A 22,232-nucleotide genomic window follows, 5' to 3' on the forward strand; every position below is an offset into this window, starting at 1 on the left:
CGAGTAAATTTCCTACACTTGCCTTTGTGAACCAGAAGGAAGCATGACTTGCCTGCTATTAAACCCACACAACACAATGATTCATCAGCAGTTCGTTGCCTAGCTTCAAAGGTTGTTGCTTAATTATTCTGAACATTTTTGGAGGTTTAGGACCCACCACTAAATAGTTAAGTAGGTTTCTCAGTTAAACCAAGGCCTGTTGGTTTAGATTTGGCCAAAGTGTTTCCTTGTGATGACAAGGATGGTTTGAGAGCACATAGTGGACAAATCAGATTTAGTCAGTCTTACAGCAGAAGACAGGCTCTGGAGCATTAATGCACTGGGAACAGTATTACTGTTAGTATTAGTACCTAATGCTAATTCCCTAATTGAGAATTAGTATTGTAATATTATTCTATAATAATGACCAACAACAAATGCAACCCATCTGAAAGCATGTGACACTATTTAGTGTAAGAGTTCATAATGTGTAAGCTGTGTCGATTATATCTCACTAAAGCTGGAAATGATGATATCGAAGACACTCGAAACTGGAAATTGGTGTTTTGGAGTGCTTCTCTGGGAGATGTGGTGTTTTAAGCAGTTCTTTTTTATGCAGGTTACGTGAACTCTTTGTTCTTACTCCCTCTGGTCAGTTCATTTCCTTTATGGATTTATTTCCACTTTAGTTTGCCTAAGTGATTTGGGGTCGTGTTTTATATTTTTAACTCTTTCGCATTATCTGTTAGTTGTCAGTTCCCTCTCAGTTAATGAATGGGGTTTTTCTATCCTCATTTTAAATAAAAAGTTTAATAGTAAGACTTACTACATGCCTAGATATAAAACACGTATGCCCAGATTAGAATAATGTCCTTTTTGAATTTCATAAACTTTGGACGTGTTTATATTGGTGATGGATGAGGACGACTTTCTGAATGATACTGTTAAACATCAACCAGTAGGTGGCGAAAACTGGCAATAAAAAGCTGCTCCTTTGGCAGACTGGAGAATGAAGAAGGAAAACACAGGCCTTTCAGGCTCTTGATACAATCTCACTTTCTCTGCGTCTTGTTCTCTTCTCTTCCTGGTGCTACCCCACTCCTAGAATCCAGCCAGGCAAAGCTGCGAGTAGTCCATTGGCTCTGAAAAGTGGAAGGCATCTTGTGAAGTGAAAAGCCCATAGTGCGTACAGGTGGAAGGTTGTTGGAAGGTCTCTGGCACAGACCTAAGATTCAAACCCAGGACTCCCGACTCAGGCCAGGGCCCCCTCCACTCCCTCCCCCAATCCCCAGAGATAGTTAATCCGCACACTTCTTACAATACCTGCCCTCACATTTTAAGGTGGAATCTAATAATCAAATCTGAATGGAGGAATGGTTTCACTCTTTCGATATAAAGAGAATTCAGAACATTCCTGGGAGATATGTAATCTAAGTCAAGGACTGTAACGCAGACCTGTCCTGAGAATGGCTGGCGATGGCCAAGATGCCACTGAAGGAATAAGTCTGAGAAAATCTGTCAAGTGAGGCTCTGTGGGAGCAAAGGAGGAGAAAAAATAGGAGGCTTTTCTTTCTCCAGGAATGGGGGATCCATTTCCTTCTGGAGGCCCCCTTTGCAGAAGTACAATCTCTTTTCCAGCTCTGTCCTCTCATTTCCTCACTCACATGCTGGGTCTCAGAAGCACTAAGGTTTTCAATTCCTCTTAAGTAATTTTGGGGGTCTAAGACAAGCCGCTGAGAAGATCCTTAAAACTACCCTCTTGAGGCATTAGTATAGGTTTCTACTCTTTCTGTGAGAACATATATCAGGTCAGTCTATATATACCTAGTGTCCACCTCCAGGCCAGAACCTCTGGCCCCTCCCACCCCCCAGTGCCACGTCACAGCCATTAGAAAGCCGGAAGGAGCATCTTCCTTCATTCCTTCTTGCTGGGATAAGAAGTTTGTACAAGGCACCCATCCCTACATGCAAGAGGTTGGCATGTTGGTTGATTGGGTACGAGAAATGAAATGAAAATAATTTGTGCTTATTTGCTCAAGAATACATGCTTTGATTTTAGACTAGGAACGAGACAAAATGAAGATGGTGTCAGAACACGTTTGTACACACTGCAGTGCTCACATTGCCACGTTTCTATGAGCAGTATAATCCAGCATCCCTATATATTTGTATTTGAGCCCAGGTAAGCTGCTCTGCTTTTAGTAAACATTTTTTTTCTTGGCGCTTTGTCAAAGACTTTCTGCGATAAAAAAAAGTTAAACACGCACAACTTGTTTGCCCTCTTATGCTTTTCTCCTGGGGGCTCTTCAGGCTGATGAATGAAAGAATGTGTGTGCCTGTGAGTACAATATATATGTGTGTAGAGCGTGTGTGTGTGTAGATAACTTGAGAAGGTGCAGCCATCTAGCACTGGCTGCTAGGCGACCCCACAGGCCTTGGGAAACCCACCCACCCTGCTGCTAGGACCGTGGGCCTGAAAGTTACTCTGTAGACCCCAGCAGCCTCCAGCCCCAACCCAGCGCCAATCCTGTCAGGGGCAGAGGAAAAACATTTACTTAGCCGTTTAAAACCCCCTGATATCCTCGACTCGCCCCTCACTGGCCCGCTGAGAGCTCTGTCTGGCCTTGGTCGCGGATGGTGTCCTAGGGTGTGCGTTCCGCCAGCACACCTAGGAAGCAAGTCGAAAGTAAACACCACGCTTGGGGCTCCCCTTGCCTCTCTTCCCCAAAGGGCAACGCTGAGTTCCCACTGCTCGGGGGCAGCGGGGGCCTGGGTCTTCTCCCTGGCAGCTGCCAAGAGCCGGCAACGCGATGTTTACACGTACACACACGCACACACACTCGGTTAAAGGGGTCGAAGCGATTCCTGGCGCGCGCGCACACACCACACACACACGCACACACTCGGTTAAAAGGGTCGAAGCGATTCCCGGCGGTTGCGCCCTTGGCGCACCCACCCAGCAGCCGCCGGGCCGGCCGCGTGCAGTCCCCCGGGCGCCCCCGGCCCCTCGCGGGCCCCGAGCGCGCGCCCGGCCCGCCGCAGGCCCGAGGAGGCCCCTTGCACACCCGCCGAGCCGCGGCCGCGCGGGAGGCCTGCGCCGCCTCGCGCCACCCACCGGCTGGGCCCGGCGGGCGGGCGATGCGGCCGGGTGCGGGCGGGCGTGCTGGCGCGCCCTCCTCGGCCGCGGGCCCCAGCGCTTATGCCATCTCGCCGGGGCGCGCCGCTCCCGGCCCGGCCGCGGCTCCTTTAACCCGGGAAGGGGAGCGGGGCGGAGGGGCGGCGGGGCGGCTCCGAGGAGGGCTCTTTCTTTCTTCTTTTTTTGAATGAACCGTGTGACGTACGTACAGGAAACCAGTCGGTTACAGAGAATGAAGAGGCCAGGCCCCCCCGCCCCGCGCCCGCCCCCTTCCTCCCCGCCCCCTCCCCCGCCCGCCGCGCTCCCGCCCGCGGTTCTCGGTTTCCCCGCCCAGCCGCCGCCGCCGCCGCCGCTGCCAGAGAAGGTGCCGGGCGCCGGGCCCTCCCCGCCGGCGCGGCCGTCATCGCCCGGAGCGGGTGCGCGGCGGGAGCGCGGAGGGGGCGGCCGCCGCCAGCGCCGCCGCGCAGAAGCAGGAGGAGGAGAAAGGGTGCGCAGCCCGGAGGCGGGGTGCGCCGGTGGGGTGCAGCGGAAGAGGGGGTCCAGGGGGGAGAACTTCGTAGCAGTCATCCTTTTTAGGAAAAGAGGGAAAAAATAAAACCCTCCCCCACCACCTCCTTCTCCCCACCCCTCGCCGCACCACACACAGCGCGGGCTTCTCGCGCTCGGCACCGGCGGGCCGGGCGCGTCCAGCCTTCATTTATTAAGCAGCTTTTCGGAAAATGCATTTGCTGTTCGGAGTTTAATCAGAAGAGGATTCCTGCCCCCGTGCCCGGCTCGTCCGCCGGCCCCCGGTCCCTGTCTGTCTCCCGTGGAGGAGTGAAGCGGTCCCGCGGATAGAGATCCATGTCTGTGCCCGCGCGTGTGTGTGCGTGTGTAAATTGCCGAGAAGGGGAAAATCACAGGACTTCTGCAAATACCGGACTGAAAATTGTAATTCATCTGCCGCCGCCGCTGCCTTTTTTTTTTTTTTTTCTCGTGCTCTTGAGATCTCCGATTGGGATTCCTACAGATTGACATTTCTGTGAAGGAGAAGTCTGGGAATCAAATTGGAAATTCTCCTAATTTTTTACCCTCCGTCCCCCAACTCCTGATTCATTTGGAAGTTTCAAAGCAGCTGTAACTGGAGAGTTCTGAAGATTGATGGAATCTTTGCCTTATGCATTTGTTTTGTTTTCACAAAAAAGGAAACTTGACAGAGGATCATGCTGTCCTTAAAAAATACAAGTAAGTTCTTTGCACAGGAAATTGGTTTAATGTAACTTTCATTGGAAACACTTAAGATTTTAACTTTAAGTGCATTCGAGTAAGTTAATTTCCAGGCAGTTTAATACATTCTTTTTAGCTGTGTAACTTGTAGTGTGTATGCCCTGCGTTCTTTCACCCAGTGTATAAAGGAAAATGCACCTGATTTTGACTTAGTTTTCTTTTTTGACCTTTCAGCATCGCAGAGGAAGTAGACTGATATGAACAATAATTAATAATAATGTGCCTCATGAAATAAAGATCCGAAAGGAATTTAAGTAAAAATTTCCTGCATCTCATGCCAAGAGGGAAACACCAGAATCAAGTGTTCCGCGTGACTGAAGACACCCCCTCATCCAAGAATGCAAAGCACATCCAATAAAATAGCTGGATTATAACTATTCTTTCTTTCGGGGCCGTGGGGCGGGAGCAGGGGCAAGAGGTGCTGCTGGTACCCGGCTGCTTTTCCTCGGGGGAAGGATGGCGCACGCTGGGAGAACAGGGTATGATAACCGGGAGATAGTGATGAAGTACATCCACTATAAGCTGTCGCAGAGGGGCTACGAGTGGGATGCCGGAGACGCGGGCGCCGCGCCCCCGGGGGCCGCCCCCGCGCCGGGCATCTTCTCCTCCCAGCCTGGGCTCACCCCCGCGCCCGCCAGGACCTCGCCGCTACCGCCCCCGGCCGCCCCCGCCGCCGCCGCCGCCGCCGCGGGCCCTGCGCTCAGCCCCGTGCCACCTGTGGTCCACCTGACCCTGCGCCAGGCCGGCGATGACTTCTCCCGTCGCTACCGCCGCGACTTCGCGGAGATGTCCAGCCAGCTGCACCTGACACCCTTCACCGCAAGGGGACGCTTTGCCACGGTGGTGGAGGAGCTCTTCAGGGATGGGGTGAACTGGGGGAGGATTGTGGCCTTCTTTGAGTTCGGTGGGGTCATGTGTGTGGAGAGCGTCAACCGGGAGATGTCGCCCCTGGTGGACAACATTGCCCTGTGGATGACTGAGTACCTGAACCGGCACCTGCACACCTGGATCCAGGACAACGGAGGCTGGGTAGGTGCACGTCCGCTTGAATGTGCGTCTGGGCTGCACGTTTCAAATCTGAGGCTGAGAATCCGTGGTTGGAGTGTGGGTGGGCTCTTGGGCCAAGGGCAAACTGATGAGCCAGGGAAATAAAATCAGGTTGCCTCCTTCCCTCCGACTCCCCCCCCATACAGAGCTCCCCCTGCCAACGCTATCGTTGATGATTCCTTCTTGCCAGAAGTGTTTTCCTTGCTTGCCAGCCGTCGAGGCTTAAAGATCCAGGTTTTGCTATCCAGTGGATCTCGGGATAAATGGTATCCCTTCAGGGTTTCGCAAACTGGGGGTCTAAAGATGCTCTCCCCCCAAACGCCGGGACTACTCATGAGCTAGACTCTAGGTTGTGTTGGCAATCCACATCTTAAACACGTTCCCCTGGGGGTTTCTTATTTGTACTACAATTTGGGAACTACCCAATTAGAAGAACAGACTCCACCAGAGGACCAAGGGCATGCCTTTTCTGACTCACTTGGTAAGATCTACCCTAAGAGGAAATTCAGTGTAGCCCCTTTCCCTGGAAAACTTAGATGTGTTTGTAAAGAGGTAAGTTGACTTTCCGATAGTCCACAAACTCCATCCTGTGGCGTGTGCCATGTAGTTCCCAGTGGGCATGACTGTCTTGAAGACCACTGGGCCATGAATACTTGATCTCATCAGTGACATAATTTGTCCTGGCTGCGTGTTTTGCGTTCTATTTCTATACCCGGTGTATGATTTTAAAATTTACTGTTATTTTAGTATCTTTTACTTTTCACCATCTAGAGTCCACATCATTTGGTGGTCTCCTCTGCTGAAAAAACTTGCATCTACAATGTCTGTAGAAAGCGTAGAAGCATTGATTCTCAGCTGTGGATTCTCTCAGGCTCTGACTTTAGTTGTAGCGATCGATGCCTGTGGCTTTGAAGAACATCTGTGAGGTGAATGTTTTTCTAGTGCTAGACAGAGCTTCCATCACATTGTCATAAAGGTATTGTTTTGTGTGATTCTTTGGGGGACGGGGTCCAGACCCTAAGACTGAAGAACCGTAACTGAGATCTGCATCGTATCAGTAAAATTACTAATTTATGAAAAAGTAAAAAGACAAAACTTGTCTGAAATTTTTTCAGACTTTTTGTTTTAATGTGAAGAATTCTTTTTGGAAAAGAACGCAACGCAGTCCTTCCTTGTATAGTCTCTAGGGAGAATTTCTGATGTTATTATTTTATAGGCCTAGAAATGACTACAAGTGGATTCAATTTCAAGAAGCATATTACATATTTTACTACAGTTTACAAGCGTGCTAATATTAAGGCCAAAAAAAGAGAAAAAGCCAAGAAAGTAGATGGCTGACATGAAAATCTGATCCTATTTGATCAAAGTTGACAAAATTTCAATGCCACTGTTCAGTGTTTAAAAGTAAAATAGCCCCATTTAAATTTCTAACATGTAAAATGCTCTTCGTGAATTGTCTTTTCGAGGTCCTGTATTGTCAGGTCTTTAGTAATTCTGGAAGAATTCACTAAAGGGTAAAAGGATATTTTTGTTAAATGTTTGGTTAAGTAGGTGGTTTTATTTTTAACCACCATAACCAAAAAGGTAGAGAGTTCCAGACTCCAAAAGGGTCTTTTTAAGACCAAAGTAAAACTGATTTGACAGTTCATATTTTTATGAAAAAAATACTTCCAAATTTTCTTTCTCTTTGAATGAAATCCGAGGTGGTAATTGTCATCTGTTAAGAAATTTAATAAAAAGCTAGGAAACAGACATATGCTTATGATAGAAATTAAGATAGAACCTTGGCCTTTGTTTTGTTAACATCTCATGCAATTGAGTTTACTTTTTAAATGAAGGCTCACTTTTAACTCCTTTCAAAATAGAGTCTTCATAGTAGAGCCTATCTCTGTGGTCAACAGGTATCTGAGATTGATACATGTCGAGGCTGTATTTTATGATGCCAAACCACGATGACATATTGTAGAACATGATAAAAAATTTTTTTTGACAAAACCTCTCAGGGTAAAGATAAATCATATAGAGATATAAATAGCTGATGATAAAATGGGTTGTTTTCAGAACAACATGTAGATGGATGACTGTATAGGAAAACAAAGGAATTTGGCCAAAAAAAAGTATGTATCAGGAAATGTAATCATAATTGGGTACTTTGGAATCAAAGTGGTAGTATTGGAGAGTTACAGATGATTTACCTAGTCTTTGAAATGGGCATGATTAATCGAAATGTCTAGTTTAGGCATATGGCATACAGACAGATCTCCCCCGAAATTTGCACCAGTCAGGCAGGGTTGCATCCATAGTACTGTGTTGCGTCTTACAGTGTAAAGTACTCTGAATGCTAACGGTCAAGTTTCAGGAGAGAGCTAGTACATTCTTTTGACCTTTGACAATGACTTGTGTGGCATCTAGAACTCAGTGGTTCAGCCCATCTACTGCACATATAATAATGGGCACTTCAGATGCGAAGCCAATTCTTTGCTGCTATTGATGCAAAATCAGCCATCTGAGATTAAGGAAAACTGTTTGTATTCCATGTTCCATAGCTTGGAGAAAAGCAGCGTCTTAGAGGGAGAGGCATCTGAGAGATAGTCCCAGGAGCCTACACATTAAAGACTAAAGAAGAAATTGGGTCAGAATGGAGTGTGGCTTTATTCCGAAGTTTCAATAAGTCATTGTGAGAGAAGCAGGACAGAGGGAGTACAAGGCAGTATTAGTTCTAGGAAATGTCCGAGACCCTGCTAACCCAAGTGGGGTTCATTCAGCAGTATGGGCATCACCTGGGAGCTTAGAGATACAGAAGCTCAGTTTCCACCCCGTAGCTAATGAGTCTGAATTTGTGGTTCAGTAGAGATACAGGTTTTCAAGTGCACATAAAAATTTGAGATGTTGACTGTTATCTACCATTGGTTCCTGGGGCCATCTTTTAGGAGGAATGACAATCTGGGGTGTGTCCTTCAGTGTCTCATTCCAGTGGCCTCACAGGTTTCTGGTATTACCTAGAATACTGAATATTTCCCGGGCGTCTACTGGTGTGGTCTGATCCTTGGACGAGATACATTGGAACAAAAGGGAGGAGATAAATTATTGTAAGCTCAGTCTTCCCAAGAATGCTTTTCATGATAGCTATACAATCTGTATTGGCATTATTGATCCCAATAAAGTAACACAGCTTTTCTATTCCAATTAAAGGCATGAGATTTAGCTCTTTTGATAGCTCCATTAGTTATTATTTTACCCCCTTGTAACACGGTTTGAGTTCTATAGATGCCTCAACTGAGATTGCTTCAAGGGGAAGGGGCTCTTGCAGGCAAAGTGTTGAGATCTGGGCCCATTGACGGTGAGTGAAATTGATAGCTCGCTCCAAGCTGAGAAATGGGACAACATTCAGCTTCATGTCTCAGGAGAGAGGTGTGGGCTACTAAGAGAAAGAGAAGGCTTAAATAGGAGATTAGCTTCATTCTGTTGATGAGATGGGGGCATGACTTTCTTTCTTTCTTTCTTTCTTTCTTTCTTTCTTTCTTTCTTTCTTTCCTTTCTTTCTTTCTTTCTTTCTTTCTTTCTTTCTTTTTTTTTTTGTCTTTTGTCTTTTGGTCTTTGTGGTTTAGGAAGACAGGAACTGACTTCTCCACATCCAGTAGAGGTTAGCTTCCTTTTTATTAGTTGGTCGGCAAGCAGTTTCTGTCTTCTGTTGGCAGTCTAGACCCACCAAAACACTTGATTAAACTGAAAAGCAATACGATTCTCGTGCCAGTGCACGAAATAAGTGAAAAAGCATCATTTTCCTGGTGGCCAAGTATCAGCTGCTTATGGCCAATTTTGGCAGCGAAATGATAGGGATTAAAAATAGTCTGAAGATGATCCAGTCTTAAGTAAGATATTTAATGATGAACTTTCCTTGGGAAAGTGCATCTTTCTTTCTGCCTGCTAAGAATCACATGACTCCCTGCAATAATTTATTCTGTAGAAAAAAAACCCACTACATTATCTCCCCTGGAGTTTGCAAGTCACGTGCTGTTGAGTGATTGTATTTGTGGACCTTTGTAAAATTTCATAGTTCACTTAGTTCCCTTTTCTGTTGTAGGGCTTTCATTGCTATTCAATGTTTGTTGCAAACATGGCTTTCTTTTGAGCATCCTGTTACTTTTAGCTGTGCTTTCTAGTGAGAACTGATTGATCTTTTTAGCAATCCGTAATTGAGCTGGTACATTTCAGATTGTTTAAACGTCACGAGGCCACGCGGAACGCCAGGTAACAGCCACAAGTTGTTGTTGTTGTTTTTAAAGCAAACTCTTTAGAGTTTTTCCTTATCTCTACTTCTAGTCCTAGTCCGCTTTTTGGAGGAATGGTAACCTCCCTCAGAAAGCAGGTGTGTGGGTGCTGTGTGTGGTACTAGTGGTCGCTCCCACTCAGCTCTCCCCACGCCCATTTCGAGGTCACTCATCGTGTCTTAGTAATAGTCCCGCAAAGCAGTATCTCGGCACAAGTGCATTTGTGCTGGAAAAACAACACTGTCTTTGTCGCGAACAAGTAGAAAGGTTTCCCCCCCAGAGGTAGATTGTATTTGAGGTTCAAAGGTTCTGTTAAACCTTTTTAAGGTAATCTAATATCATCACCTTATTCAGGCATAGCTGTAACCGGGCAAGCTGGTCACCCTCTCCCCCAGCTACATACAGGAGACCACTCCGTGAATTTATTGCATTAGCAAGCTTTTCTTTCATTCTTCTTGGTTTGATTCAAACAATATTAGTATTTGACTTCTCAACAGGATTAATGATGAAAATCATGCAAGGACTGAGGTGGTTGTTCAACAGATATGATAGCAAGTCTTTATGTGCCTGGCCCTGGGTTAGGCTGGGGACACAGGAAAGACAGCTTTACCCCTGCCTTGGGTGACCTCACGGGCTAGTGTTGTAAGTATCTAAGTAAACTCATAGTTACAGCCCTATAAGCATGATCCGAGATTCTCAGATTTAGAGAGAAAAAGAAAAAAAATATCCAAGTATATATGATTTTGCATACACTTCTATCTTTTTCTAAAAAAGTTACTTCTAACCATATGGCTGTTCATGTGTGCATTAGATCTGATTAAAATAGGAGGAGAAATGTAGATAATTAAAAAAAATACTGTACGATACCAACACACACTTAAGAGAACTGAAAGGCAGGGGGAGTTCCCTTGTTAAATATTTACCCATTAAACACTCTTAATACATATTAAGAAGCCTTAATACATATTAAAAAGACTTAATAAATACCTGTCCTCTATTTTTTAAGTATTTCATTAATTCTTTGTATGTAAAAGACAATCAAGGCTTTGAATAGGATAATTAGAATAACTTAACTCAAAGAACTGTCTTTCTTAAATCATCCTTGTATGCAGAAAAATACAAGTTGATTTTGAACAGAAGAGGGGCTCTTCCTTTGGGAGAGATTACAAAAAAAGCTTTTGTTTTCTTTTGTTTTAGGTTATAATACTGTTTGGTTTATTAAGAGGCTTCTCTTCCAAAACTCTGCGTAGAGAAATATCTAGTCCACTGTAGCGTTTGTGTTCCTGAAGGGCAGGTCATGTTCTGTCTAACTGCTTGCATTCATGGTCCTCTTTCTTTAAATGGAGATTATAAAACTTCTGAGATTACAAAAAAGCTTTTTCTCTTTTACAGTTCATTCTGATATACGCTCAATTCTATGGTGCCAACGTTGTTTCTCTGATTTTTACTTGCCAGACAACAGATAAACCCAGCTGTCCTTCAATCAGAATGATGATGGCATGATTGTTTCTAGCTCTCCAAAGCCATTTCTGATGGGGACCCTGCCCCATGACTGTCCCCTACCTGCCCATCATCCCACTGCCGGGAAGCCTCTTGGATGTAGATCCTGGTGCTCTCCCAGCACATGCAGGGGGATTCGCCTGAGGAAAAGAATGTTCTGCCTCCATTCCAGCAAGAGGGAGCGGAAAAGGGCTGTGGCCAGATTATAAGCTCGACTCCAGTCTTGCTGTAGGCAGCGGAGCAAGGCGCGATTCTGTCAACAGAGGCGACACTTTCCCCCAGAGATCGTGAATTCCAGCCACTTGCGCGGGGAGCAGATAGGATCTGCCGGCAGAATTTTACTTGCTCTCACCTCTGCAATGTGAGATTAGGGGGGTTATACTCTAGCCATAAATAAGCTTTAACTAACTTAATGAAAATAGCTTCTGTTCAAGACTACTTCCCCAACCGCCCCCGAAACGGTTTGAAAGGGAACGTCCCTGCCATGCGGGGGTGACCGTTTGTAGCAATGTACTGAGAGCGACTTGGGTGATTTTTCTTGGGCGATTGACAGGATTCTATGAGAAACTTCTCTGCAGAATGTGGACCTCTCCTCCCCATGACACATAGAACACGCACTTCCCTGGGAAACTGTTTGGAAAATTTGTGTTTTCATCCTGCTCCTTGTTTTGCCTTCAGAATGTCAGGGATAGAGCCATATTCCATTTTTAGTTAATAATCAGCTCATCGGCTCTCTGGGGCTTCCACATAATGAGTCAGAAACTTATGACTGACCCCACTCTCCTCTTTACTATGCCTCCTGAAAACAACTCGAGGACCCACTGCGTCAAGTGAAGCTTTAGTATTTCAAGGGAGATTTTCCATCGAGGCGAATACGACTTTCTTGTGACAGTTCCAATTACTCTATTTCTCTCTTTTAAACTGTCTTTTCTTAAGCTGTGGAAGTATCGAGAGTTTGCGACTTTTAATGCTTAGAGCACCAGACAGAGGATCAATGTTGCTGGCTGTCTCTTCTTGACTATTTCCATCTCTTCTTGGCTGAGAACAAAGATTGCTTTAGTTGGCAACACCGTGAATGTTGGACCTATGTAGTGACTCTGAAATTGAATTGCAGCCGATAGTCCACTCAGGTGCATTTGAATTTTCCAGGAGAATCTGGGACAGATACTTAGTCCTCTTAATTCACTGCCTATTTGCTCTCTCTCTCTCTCTCTCTCTATATATATATATATAGAGAGAGAGAGAGCAATTAGAATAGGAATAAAATTGACTGCAAATTATATCATCAGCTTTAGAGATTGATATTTTATCCCTTAAGGAAAAAAAAAGGCGAGTCCATAAATATGCCAATTGGCACTTCTGAGTCTAAAATTTCAGGACTATCTCCTAGTCATTTCCCTTATGAATTCCTGCTAGCATCTCTCTCTCTTTCTTTCTCTCTCTCTCTCTTTCATTTTAAAACTGAAAGATTTTTGGGGTGGTTTTGAGTTTTTGTAATAACAAAATTATAAGTATATTGAGGCAGAGCCACTTACTAAATATTAAAGTAACAGTATAAGAAGAAAACAGTATGAAGAAGTCTTATCAAGGCAAGTGAGCAATTGTTCAAAAAACTTAACTCACAAAGGGCAGGGATGGAAATGAAAAGAGTTATGAAGATCTTGTGATTTCGCGTATCATGCACATTAATTTTTTTCATTGAAAACACATTTACTGAGGGCATACTATGTGCAAGGCTCTATGCCAGGTGTTTTAGTTGAGTAAAAAAATGTGTAAGATCAACTTTGCCTTCAAGGAACTTGTCAACCAGTAGTGGGACTAAAAAGATGTAAGATGCTGTAATCTTTGCCACTCTTTAGTGGGTGGAGCCATCTGGTCCAGCTGGAAGGGGATCTGGAAGAGATTCATGCAGGAGGTAGATGGTAGGAGCTATGGGGAGAGGGCATTTTAGATAACTGGCCTGGAGAAGTCAGAGCAGACAGGAAGGTATGAGACCTAATTGGACAATAGTGGGAATAATAGAGTCTGACTTGGTTGGGACGTAGAGCTCTCTCATGAGATATGACTGGGTCCTAAGTTGAGAGATTTGTATTTAACTTGGTTGACATTAAAACGATTATCAAAAGGGTTCTGAGGTAAGGCAGGATATGTGGGCTTGCAGAAGATTGCTGGACAGTGGGAGACTGGGTAGGGGGTTTGAACCATGGTGGCAGAGTGGGGAATGGAAAAGATGGGGCAGATGTGGGGGGCGATGCCGAAGGGAAACCAGAGGACTGACAACAGATTGAAGAAGCAAAAGACTCAAGTCTGAAACCCAGCTCGTTCAAAAAGTGTTATTGTCCTCAAGAGAAAGAGGAAAGATAAGGACATTTGCTGTTTTGTGGGATGAATGTGATGAAGTTCATTTTGGACATTTTCAACTTGAGTTTCCAGTAGGATATCCAAGTGGAGATGCCCATTAGCAATTGGCCTTAAGGATCTGGAGCTCAAGAAAGAATTTGGGGCAAGACTACAATATGCCTTTCCCCCCAAACCAGGTAGATCTTCCATTTCCTTCTTGCATTTCCAGACATGGTCCTAACTGCCCCTGCTCATTCCATACTGCTTTTCCAGAAAAGTCCTCCATAGACTTCTATGGATTGGATCATGGTGATTAACTTGGGAGTTAACTGTTCAAAGCTCGACTTCCCACTACCAGTTTGCCTACTTAAACAATAATGCAAGTTGAGTCAAATTAGCATTGTCCCATCATCCTAATAATAACCACCATTTATGGAGATCTTATAAATTTAGTGTTCTCCTTCACTGGTGGTACTTCATCATTTAGAAAAATATTTCTCCTATTCTGTTTAACCTGTACCTAGCAGAGTAGATCGTAGGTACCCACAATAATTGTTTACTGAATGAATAAATGAATAAAAGATTCTGGAAGAGGCACTTTGAGTATTTAACTCATCCTAACCAACTAATGTTCTCCTACTCTCCTTACTATAGAGTGTGTGTCTGTGTTCCAAATGTCCCATGTCACAGATTTGTTAATAGAAATGAGAAAAAAAAGACACCCGTGAAGTGTTTTGATTTCATCCCTCATCACTGAATTGAAAAAAGCGTGTCATTCATACTTGAAGAGAAGTCTAGATTTTGCTTTACATTAAACGTGCAACTTTAATAAAAGTCTTTAAGGCTAATATTAGACAGTAGACTATGGGTTGTCACTTTATATCTGTTTATACAAAACGCACACAGTCTCTATTTATGTGCTTAGCTGCTCTCCGTCCCATGGTTCAAGCCCAGTAGAAGTCTTGATGTCTTGACGTTGTCCAGCTAGAGCTAATGCTACGTATCAGTTATCCTTCATAAAAAATAAAAATGAAATTCTTTCAGTACTCAGCTTTACAAATATGATTATGTTTTTCCCCCAAATCCCAAGAAATAGTTATGAAAAAAGGACAGCATTTTTTAAATGTTTTCCTCAGAAAAAAAATGTTAATGATAAGTAAAATCTACGTAATTTAAAACCTAAAAGTAGACCCTAACTACATTTCTGCGTGTCTCCTACTTTCTTCTCAGAGTAGATGACTTCATTCAAGGATTGGGCAAGGCGACAGGTGACAGGGATGGGAGATAAGAGATGGAATGGCCTAACCTCATCATCATTGTTGGCTTGGTCATATATTCATGGGAGATTAAGTTACTAAGCATCCTCCACTAAAATTATATCCCCACTTATTGATTTGGGACCACTGAGTAGAATTATATCATTCATCTTTTATAAATGGTGAAATCCTAAATGTGTCTGGGTTAAAAAATTTTGTTAACATAGCTTATTTGCAGTATTTTACAACACTCTCATATATGGGCATATCCTGGGACTCCATATATTTCTGCCCTTATTGCCAACATTATAACCTGGGCCATGGAGATTGCGGGTTTTTTTGTTTCTTTGTTTTTGTTTTGTTTTGTTTTGTTTTACTTCCCTTGTCTAACGACACCAAATACAATGCTTATCTCTGGGTGAAAAAAAAAAAAAAAGAAGTCTCGATGTCTGAGGTTTTCGTCACCTTATCATTAAAGAAATCAGGGCTTGTCCAGGGTTCTCACAGTGGGAACAAGGTGGTCCCGCCCCATTAGTGTTATAGCCCCAATATAAGAGAACTACAGCATAAAAGTCATAGGAATAAATGATCCCCTAGTTCTTCTCCCACAAAAACAAGCTGCCATTGATGGTGGAAGTCAGTAGAGCTCAGTGTTCTCCTAGGTGAGAGAACCTAGGATTTTACTTCTCCAGACACTGACCAGCGAAGACCACCAGAGGTGTCCTGGATAAAAACCACTGGCCTGGCAGCTTTGGACTCAATTCTCTGTATTGCTTGAAGCAAGAATCACTGCCTTTCTGTGGTTTTAAGAACTGGTGGAATTTGTATTTTAAGAACCCTCATCCCTTGGCATGAAGCAAACTCAAAGTGTTATTGCTCATCATTTGTCATCTGTTTGAGAAAGATTGTATGATTTGTTTACTTGTAATGAAGCTTGACCATACTTCTCCAGGGGCTTTTTAAAAAGAAGGATGTGTCAGCTTGCAGATTTGTCCCCATGAATGAAACCACAAGCAAATTCTCTTCTCTCTCCCATCCTCCCTCTCGTTTCTTTAGTGACCATCTGTGCATTATGTTACCATTGCCAGACCCTCTTCAAGTGGCTTATCTATGAGTGAATTCAGAAACTTCAAATTATAAAGGACACCCAGATAATTGGCCCGTTCTCCAAAGTATCTGTCCCCTGCGCTGCTGCCAGATTCCTTCTTAATGAATACATCCAGTGACAGTGGGATTCTTGAGCTTGTCCGTATCCGTGAGAAAATGAGCTTCCCTGCTTTGTAACAGCTTGTGGCTCGGGGAAAAAAAATGACAGCCATTGCACAAGTCTCCTTTGAAAGTCGTCTTCTTTCCCATAAATGATACTTTGAGAACACACTTAAGGGGTTATTAGTTTTCTATTTCATGCTTGGCCTGTGTGTGAGAATAACACCAGCTGTCACTGCAAATCAGTAGCTAAACACGCTTTGTCTGGTTAATGTGAGCATTTAATATTTGGCTCAATTAAAAATTAACTGATGAAAGTACATGTCAAATGGAAATTGAAAATACCTTTGTAAGGAATATTGAAAGGGCATGAGCAATGAGGAAATTAGTGGTTTTAAAATGTGGAGACTTGGGGGAAACTTAATATGAGTCGAGACCCTCGACTCTTCTTTCAGACCTCTCTACCTGTTTGCCTCGGCATGATACTGAAAAGGATGTCCTCATTCTTACTCTGAAGGACCCAGTTGCATCTCTGTGTTTTCTAGAGAATAACTGTGGTGTTTTGTTTTGTTTTGTCTTGTGCCGGATCGTACAATGAAAGCAGACAGAACAGGAGATCAGTTATTCATTTGTCCCACGCATTTTTTTTTTTAATTGAACACATGCTTAGACCAGGCCCTGGGGAAGTGGGAGGGCTCACAGTCTGCTGGGTGGAGATCATCACACAGCCACTGTAGCAGGGACTGGGGAGAGCCAGGAGAGAAGACATACAAGCATAGTAAGGACACTTATTAGGGTCAAGGAAGTCTTCCCAGAAAAGGGGGCTGAAGCCTGAAGGAGCAGCGGGAGCTAACCTAGAGAAGTGGGAGGGACAAGTGAAGTGTGGCCAGCAGGGACAAAGGCCAGAGACGGGAGAGCATGTGGTGGGCTGCGGGTGCCCAGGAGTCCAGCCTGGCTGGAGGGAGGAGTGCAAGGGCGCAGATCAGAAAGGCAGCGCGAGAGATGTGATACCGTGGAGGGGTTTATTCTAGAAAGGTCCTGCCATTATGAGACTGGGGAGAGGCTAGCTCAGTAAATGAACAAGAGACTGTGTGCCTGACCTAGAGGAATGGTAGTAGGGACAGCAAGAAGCTGATAGCGTTGAGCAATGGTTAGGACTAGAACAGAGAGATTTTTATTTAGGAAGATGTAGTGATGGACTGAATGCTTCAGAACACAGCTCATTTCTTCTTCAATGACAGTGCTCTTTTTCCATAATCATTTTGTAAAGAATATGATCCTCATTGTAGTGAGATATATGAAAATACATTTTTTCTTATTTCCCATTTGTTTCAATTAGCACTGCCTAGCTGAAAATTTTATTTTGTTAGAATTCACATTGTAATAAATTGTCATTAACGACCAGTTAACCAAAGTGTATTTGAAGAAAGAAAGCATTCAGTTTTGAGAGTCAGTTTTCATAGAATTTTTCTCTGTGTGAAAAAGTCCCAACAGTGGGATCTCACCTTGACGAAGGATTTTAAAGTTTCCAAAGGAATTCGGTGTCTGTTGGCCCCTTTGGTCTTCATGACAACTCTAGGCAAGGCAGGTATTATATTCCCACTTCTTTCTGCCTACCCCTTTTTGTCATTTGTTTATTCCCACAAAAAGAGAGAACCATCTGAGAAAGCTTTGGGAAAGCCAGCAAGTCCAGAGTTGCTGGTATTCATTCCCAGATTCAAAGTCCAGTGGTCATTTCTTTACACTGTGCTGCTTCTCAGGGTGTGTTTTCACAAGGACACCAGATTCCTCAATAGAAACTTAAGCAAGTATATCTAATTTTGAAAAATAGTATCCTCTGCTGCTTTTTAACCTCAAAAAATGTCAAGAAAATTAAAATGTAGTTTTTTGTTTCAGGTGATTTTCCCTTCTTTGATTTGGCTTTTGAAGGGTGTTTCATGTTCATGGCAGAGGGACATCCAGCCTCTTGCCTTTTGATGCCCACACATTCGCTCAAGACCCCATGGGTTTGCCTGGGAGCTGGGCAGGGTCGAGCAGGTAACTCCTCCAAGGGGACAGTAGTGTGAGGGACAGGAGAGTTCTGGAAACTCAGCGTGAGGGTTCTGGGACACAACAGGGCAGGCAGAATTATATGAATGTAGACAGTCCTTTTGATTGTTTGGCATCTAACCAGCAATTCACTTGTTTTTATTCACTTGTAAAATTGGCCTCTTTAGGTAAGCAACATAAACTTGGCGATTAAAGCGCTTATTGAATTTAAAGAGTGGTGGAGCCTTCATCAGCAAGATTCCCATAGTGTCTAAAGGGCATGTGGCTATGTTAGTTCAACCTCATTTATTCAACATTGAAAAGAGCACTGAAGCTATAACAGAAAACATGGTGGTCAAGAACTGTCTCTCATACCTCTCATGAATCCAATGACTTGAGGAAGTTAGCATGGCAAACAGGCAAATAATTAACCATATAAGGGACTACAATATAACAGAAAGGAGTGTTGATGGGGCTTATTAACTCTTGCAGGAGTCCTGGGGTTCTTCTAATAGTATTGCAGATTACACAGAGGAGGTTAAATGACTTTTTAAAGCTAGTGGCTGCAAACAGGATGTTCTACCTTAAAATTAATGTATGTATTAGAATAACACAGCCAGTATGTCAGTTTAAGGTGGGTTACCATGCACAATATAGAGTTAGAGAAGACTTTCATTTTTGGCTAAAACGTTTGGAGCATTTTTCCCCCTTAGCCCTACTGATCTTTTCATTTCCCCCATTTCCATGTATCACAACATTGGTCAATAGCCCCAGTCATTGAAAGTTGGGAGGAAGGAAGGAATTGATTGCACCCCAACATGTGCCAGATTCTGGGCTTGGCGCTGCTATGGATGGGAGATGATTTAACCCCCATAACCTCTTCTGAGGGTAGGAAGTGGAATTACCGATTGAGGAAGCAGAGGTTTTGCAAAATCAAGGAATTTTGCCCAGTAAGAGGCAAAACCAGATCCTTTTTTAGGCAATCCAAGTGGTCATGGATGTCCTCTAAAACTTCAAGAATTTTTTTTTTTAATGTAAAACAGAAACCTATTAAAAAGTAACACTTTGCTGCATGTGACTTTTTGGTTTCTTTTGTGTTTCCTTAGGAAGCCAATTAGTCATCTTTATTTTAGTAACTAGGAGGTGAAATCTTTCATAACACAAACTTTTAAAAGTTTTTTCATAGTTGAAAAAAAAGAGATAGAGAAACATTTTGTTTCTGTCTCTCTCCTCTATGGCTCCAACAGTCTGTGTAAATAGCTTTTGAAAAATAAGTAGTAATCACCATTTCATACCAAGACCAGACACCTGATTCAGAAGCTGTCCCAGGGGTCAGCGTGTGTGTGTGTGTGTGTGTGTGTGTGTGTGTGTGTGTGTGATGAAAGAACAAATCCACAGTGCTTTCCTGGTTCAAGAGAAATGACCTCACTGTCCAATTGTAACCTGCCTGATGCCTTAATCAAGAGGTGGGAAAAGTCTGCGGTTTTACCCCTGGTGTGATCCTCAGCCCTTCCTGGTCTTATTTTAGGCATGACCTTAGTGTTTTTTTCCAGAGTCCAGAGGTGGAATGACATGTTACTCAAGCTTAACGAGATGATGATGTATCTTTTTTTTTTTTTTTATATTTAGCTGTAAATTTTATTCTACTCATAAACAAACCCACTTTCAGCCACCATGGTGTATCAAGGGAGAGTTATTTCCATCTCCCTTGGTTTAATTTGGATACATTTGACCTAGAACAGCACAGTGTTTCCACAATAACATTTGAACAGGATGCTACTATGCTTGCTGGTTTGCAGGGCTCCGGGAGTTTCGGCGTGGGCCAGGAAACTACTTTCTTAAAAGAAACCTAAACACTAAGTTCTGACAAGATAGGAAACTCTTACTAGGCTCCTTACTAAACCTATCTCTGTTTTTCCTTGCTTTCTCATTAATTTATATATATCTTTGTGTTATTAAACAATATAGCTTGAATTTTTAACTTAAGGTCATGTGCCAAATGAGTAACTCAAATTCAGAAAGCATAAAATAAAAACAAAAAATTGTTTGAGAGGTTTAAGAAAGTATATATAAATAAAAAAAGTAAATTAAACATTTCTCCCAGGCACAACATGTTATAATTTTTAGAGTAGAACTTCATGGTATTTCATAAGGAAGCAAAAAAGGAAGGGAAATTATTATTCAGGCAGAGGGACAATAGTAACCTTTCATTAATTGAGACAGAGTTCAAAACCAGGCTCCCCAAACCCTGGGATCTGTGTTCGCTGAACTGAACATCCCACAAGCTATTTCCGCTCTCTTCTGGGGACTAGACTGCTTTAAAAATGTGGGTCCAATATAATCTAAAATCTTTAGTTTATAAACTATAACCTAACACAATAATGTTTAAAAGTCTGCTTTATGTATTTTTACAAATCCTTAAAATCCCAAGGACTTGAGATAATTAGGACCTTTGTTCTTTAACGGCTTTCTCTGTAACCTCTTAGTGGTAGGGATTGATCTCAGGACAAGGGAGGGGTAGATTTGGAGTCTGTGCCCAGGACCGGCTCACTCATGTCCAGTGGGAAGAGGAGAAGGCTCTGCCCTTTCTCTGCCTCTCAGTCCTACCTGCGGTTATTTGTAATGTCTACGTGGGAATGAAGAGCACTCGTTTGTCACCAGGATTGTAATTGGTGAATGAAAGCTCTTTATGACCGCAAAGTCCATTAACACTCTGTTTAGCAATTATGATGATTCTAAACACAACTAAGAACTAGGAAGTAATTTCAGCCCCTGCTATGCAGAAGGGTAACACAAAGGTTACACGCCAAAGGTCACACCCATTAGTCATAAGAGCTTGGCCATCATTCTTAACAGATTTGGGTGTGTGTGTGTGTGTGTGTGTGTGCGCGCGCGCCCGTGCACACTTGGCGAGAAAGGGACAGAGAAATAGACATAACCTAAAAGTTACCATTTTAACCATTTTTTAAGTGTATAGTTCAGTGGCATTCCATACATTCTCAATGTCGTGCCACCATCCTCACCATCCAGAACTTTCTCACCAGCCCAAACTGAAACTCTGACTCCATTGAACACAAACTCCCCATTTCCTCCTCCCCTCAGCCCCTGGTAACTACTATTTTACTGTTCCTGTGAATTTGACTGCTCTAGGCACCTTGTACAAGTGACTCACAGTGTTTGTCCTTTTGTGTCTGTCTTATCTAACATGTTTTCGAGCTTCATCCATGTTGTAGCGTGTGTCAGAATGTCGTTCCTTTTTAAGGCTAAATAATTTTCCACTCATTGGTTTTGGTTTTTTTTGTTGTTGTTGTTGTTTTTAATACATGTTCTTCTAAGACTGGTTATCATTTTTTTCCGGTCCATAGAAATGGCACAGATAGTCCATTAGTCCTGAGCGGGCAGCAGAGCCTGCAAATTACTAGAAAAACTACGTGGAGGGTCTGACTGTGAGGAAGAGGGTAACAAGGCCATGAAGCCCAGCTCGGGAACGACACACCCGGCCGTCTGAGGCTCCTCCGCCTGCGGCAGACGGTAGCGCAGATCTCAGCAGCCCCTGACGCTGTCCTGGGTTGTGGCTCTCGGGCCGGGCTCGCGCTGCCGCTGAGGCAGCAGGACGGCGGCCCTTTCCATAGGGAGAGTTGAAGAGTTCAGGCGAAGTGGGTAGTCCGTTTCTCAAACGTCTCCATTCCAAATGGTTAAGATTTTTTAAAAGTTTCGGCTTCAGTCAACTGAAAAATCCACTTATGGGACATGACTCATTCCAGAACGTGGGGCTAGAGAGGAGGCAGGGCACTGGCCTTGTGAGAAAGCAGCAACCGGCGAAGCGCCCTCGCGCGGCCTGGGCTCAGCGGCACCTTCCGTTCCTTCGAGCTCGCTTTCTCGGGCGGAGAATGCAGAGAACTGGACGTGCGTGCACGTGCATATTGGTATTTCGGGGGGACTTTCTGCTGGAGTGCCGCGGCTGCACTGCCCTCGCTCTGCCGGAGTGACGCTGCGGGCATGCGCGGAACAGCCGGGCCGCCCCGCCGCGTGACCCGGAAGCGCTCGTGCGCCGGGGGGCCTCGCGACGCCCTGACTCGGAGCGTCTGCCTCCGGACTTCAGCTGCCACCGGCCAACAGTGACGCGTGGTCACTTGTCCATCCAGCATGCTCAGTGCCCACGAGGTTTCTCGGTGTGATTCCCCGGCCTTGTGGAGGGCGGCC

General features: G+C 44.1%; 1 protein-coding gene across 3 annotated transcripts in view; it reads left to right on the plus strand.

The window, feature by feature from the left end:
* Positions 1-3,582: 3,582 nt before the first annotated feature.
* Positions 3,583-22,232, plus strand: part of BCL2 (BCL2 apoptosis regulator) — a 168,535-nt gene continuing 149,885 nt past the window's right edge. For 2 of the 3 annotated variants that reach the window (XM_040632450.1, XM_040632452.1), the window contains exons 1-2: positions 3,583-4,339; positions 4,556-5,410. In XM_040632450.1, coding sequence (XP_040488384.1) covers positions 4,838-5,410 — 573 coding nt within the window. In that variant the 5' untranslated portion in view covers positions 3,583-4,339; positions 4,556-4,837. The remainder of the gene's footprint in view (positions 4,340-4,555; positions 5,411-22,232) is intronic. The other variant, XM_040632451.1, reaches the window with a different exon arrangement.

This window comes from Ursus maritimus, unplaced genomic scaffold (genome assembly GCF_017311325.1).
Source record: "Ursus maritimus isolate PB19 unplaced genomic scaffold, ASM1731132v1 scaffold_18, whole genome shotgun sequence".
In the NCBI taxonomy this organism is placed as follows: Eukaryota; Metazoa; Chordata; class Mammalia; order Carnivora; family Ursidae; genus Ursus; species Ursus maritimus.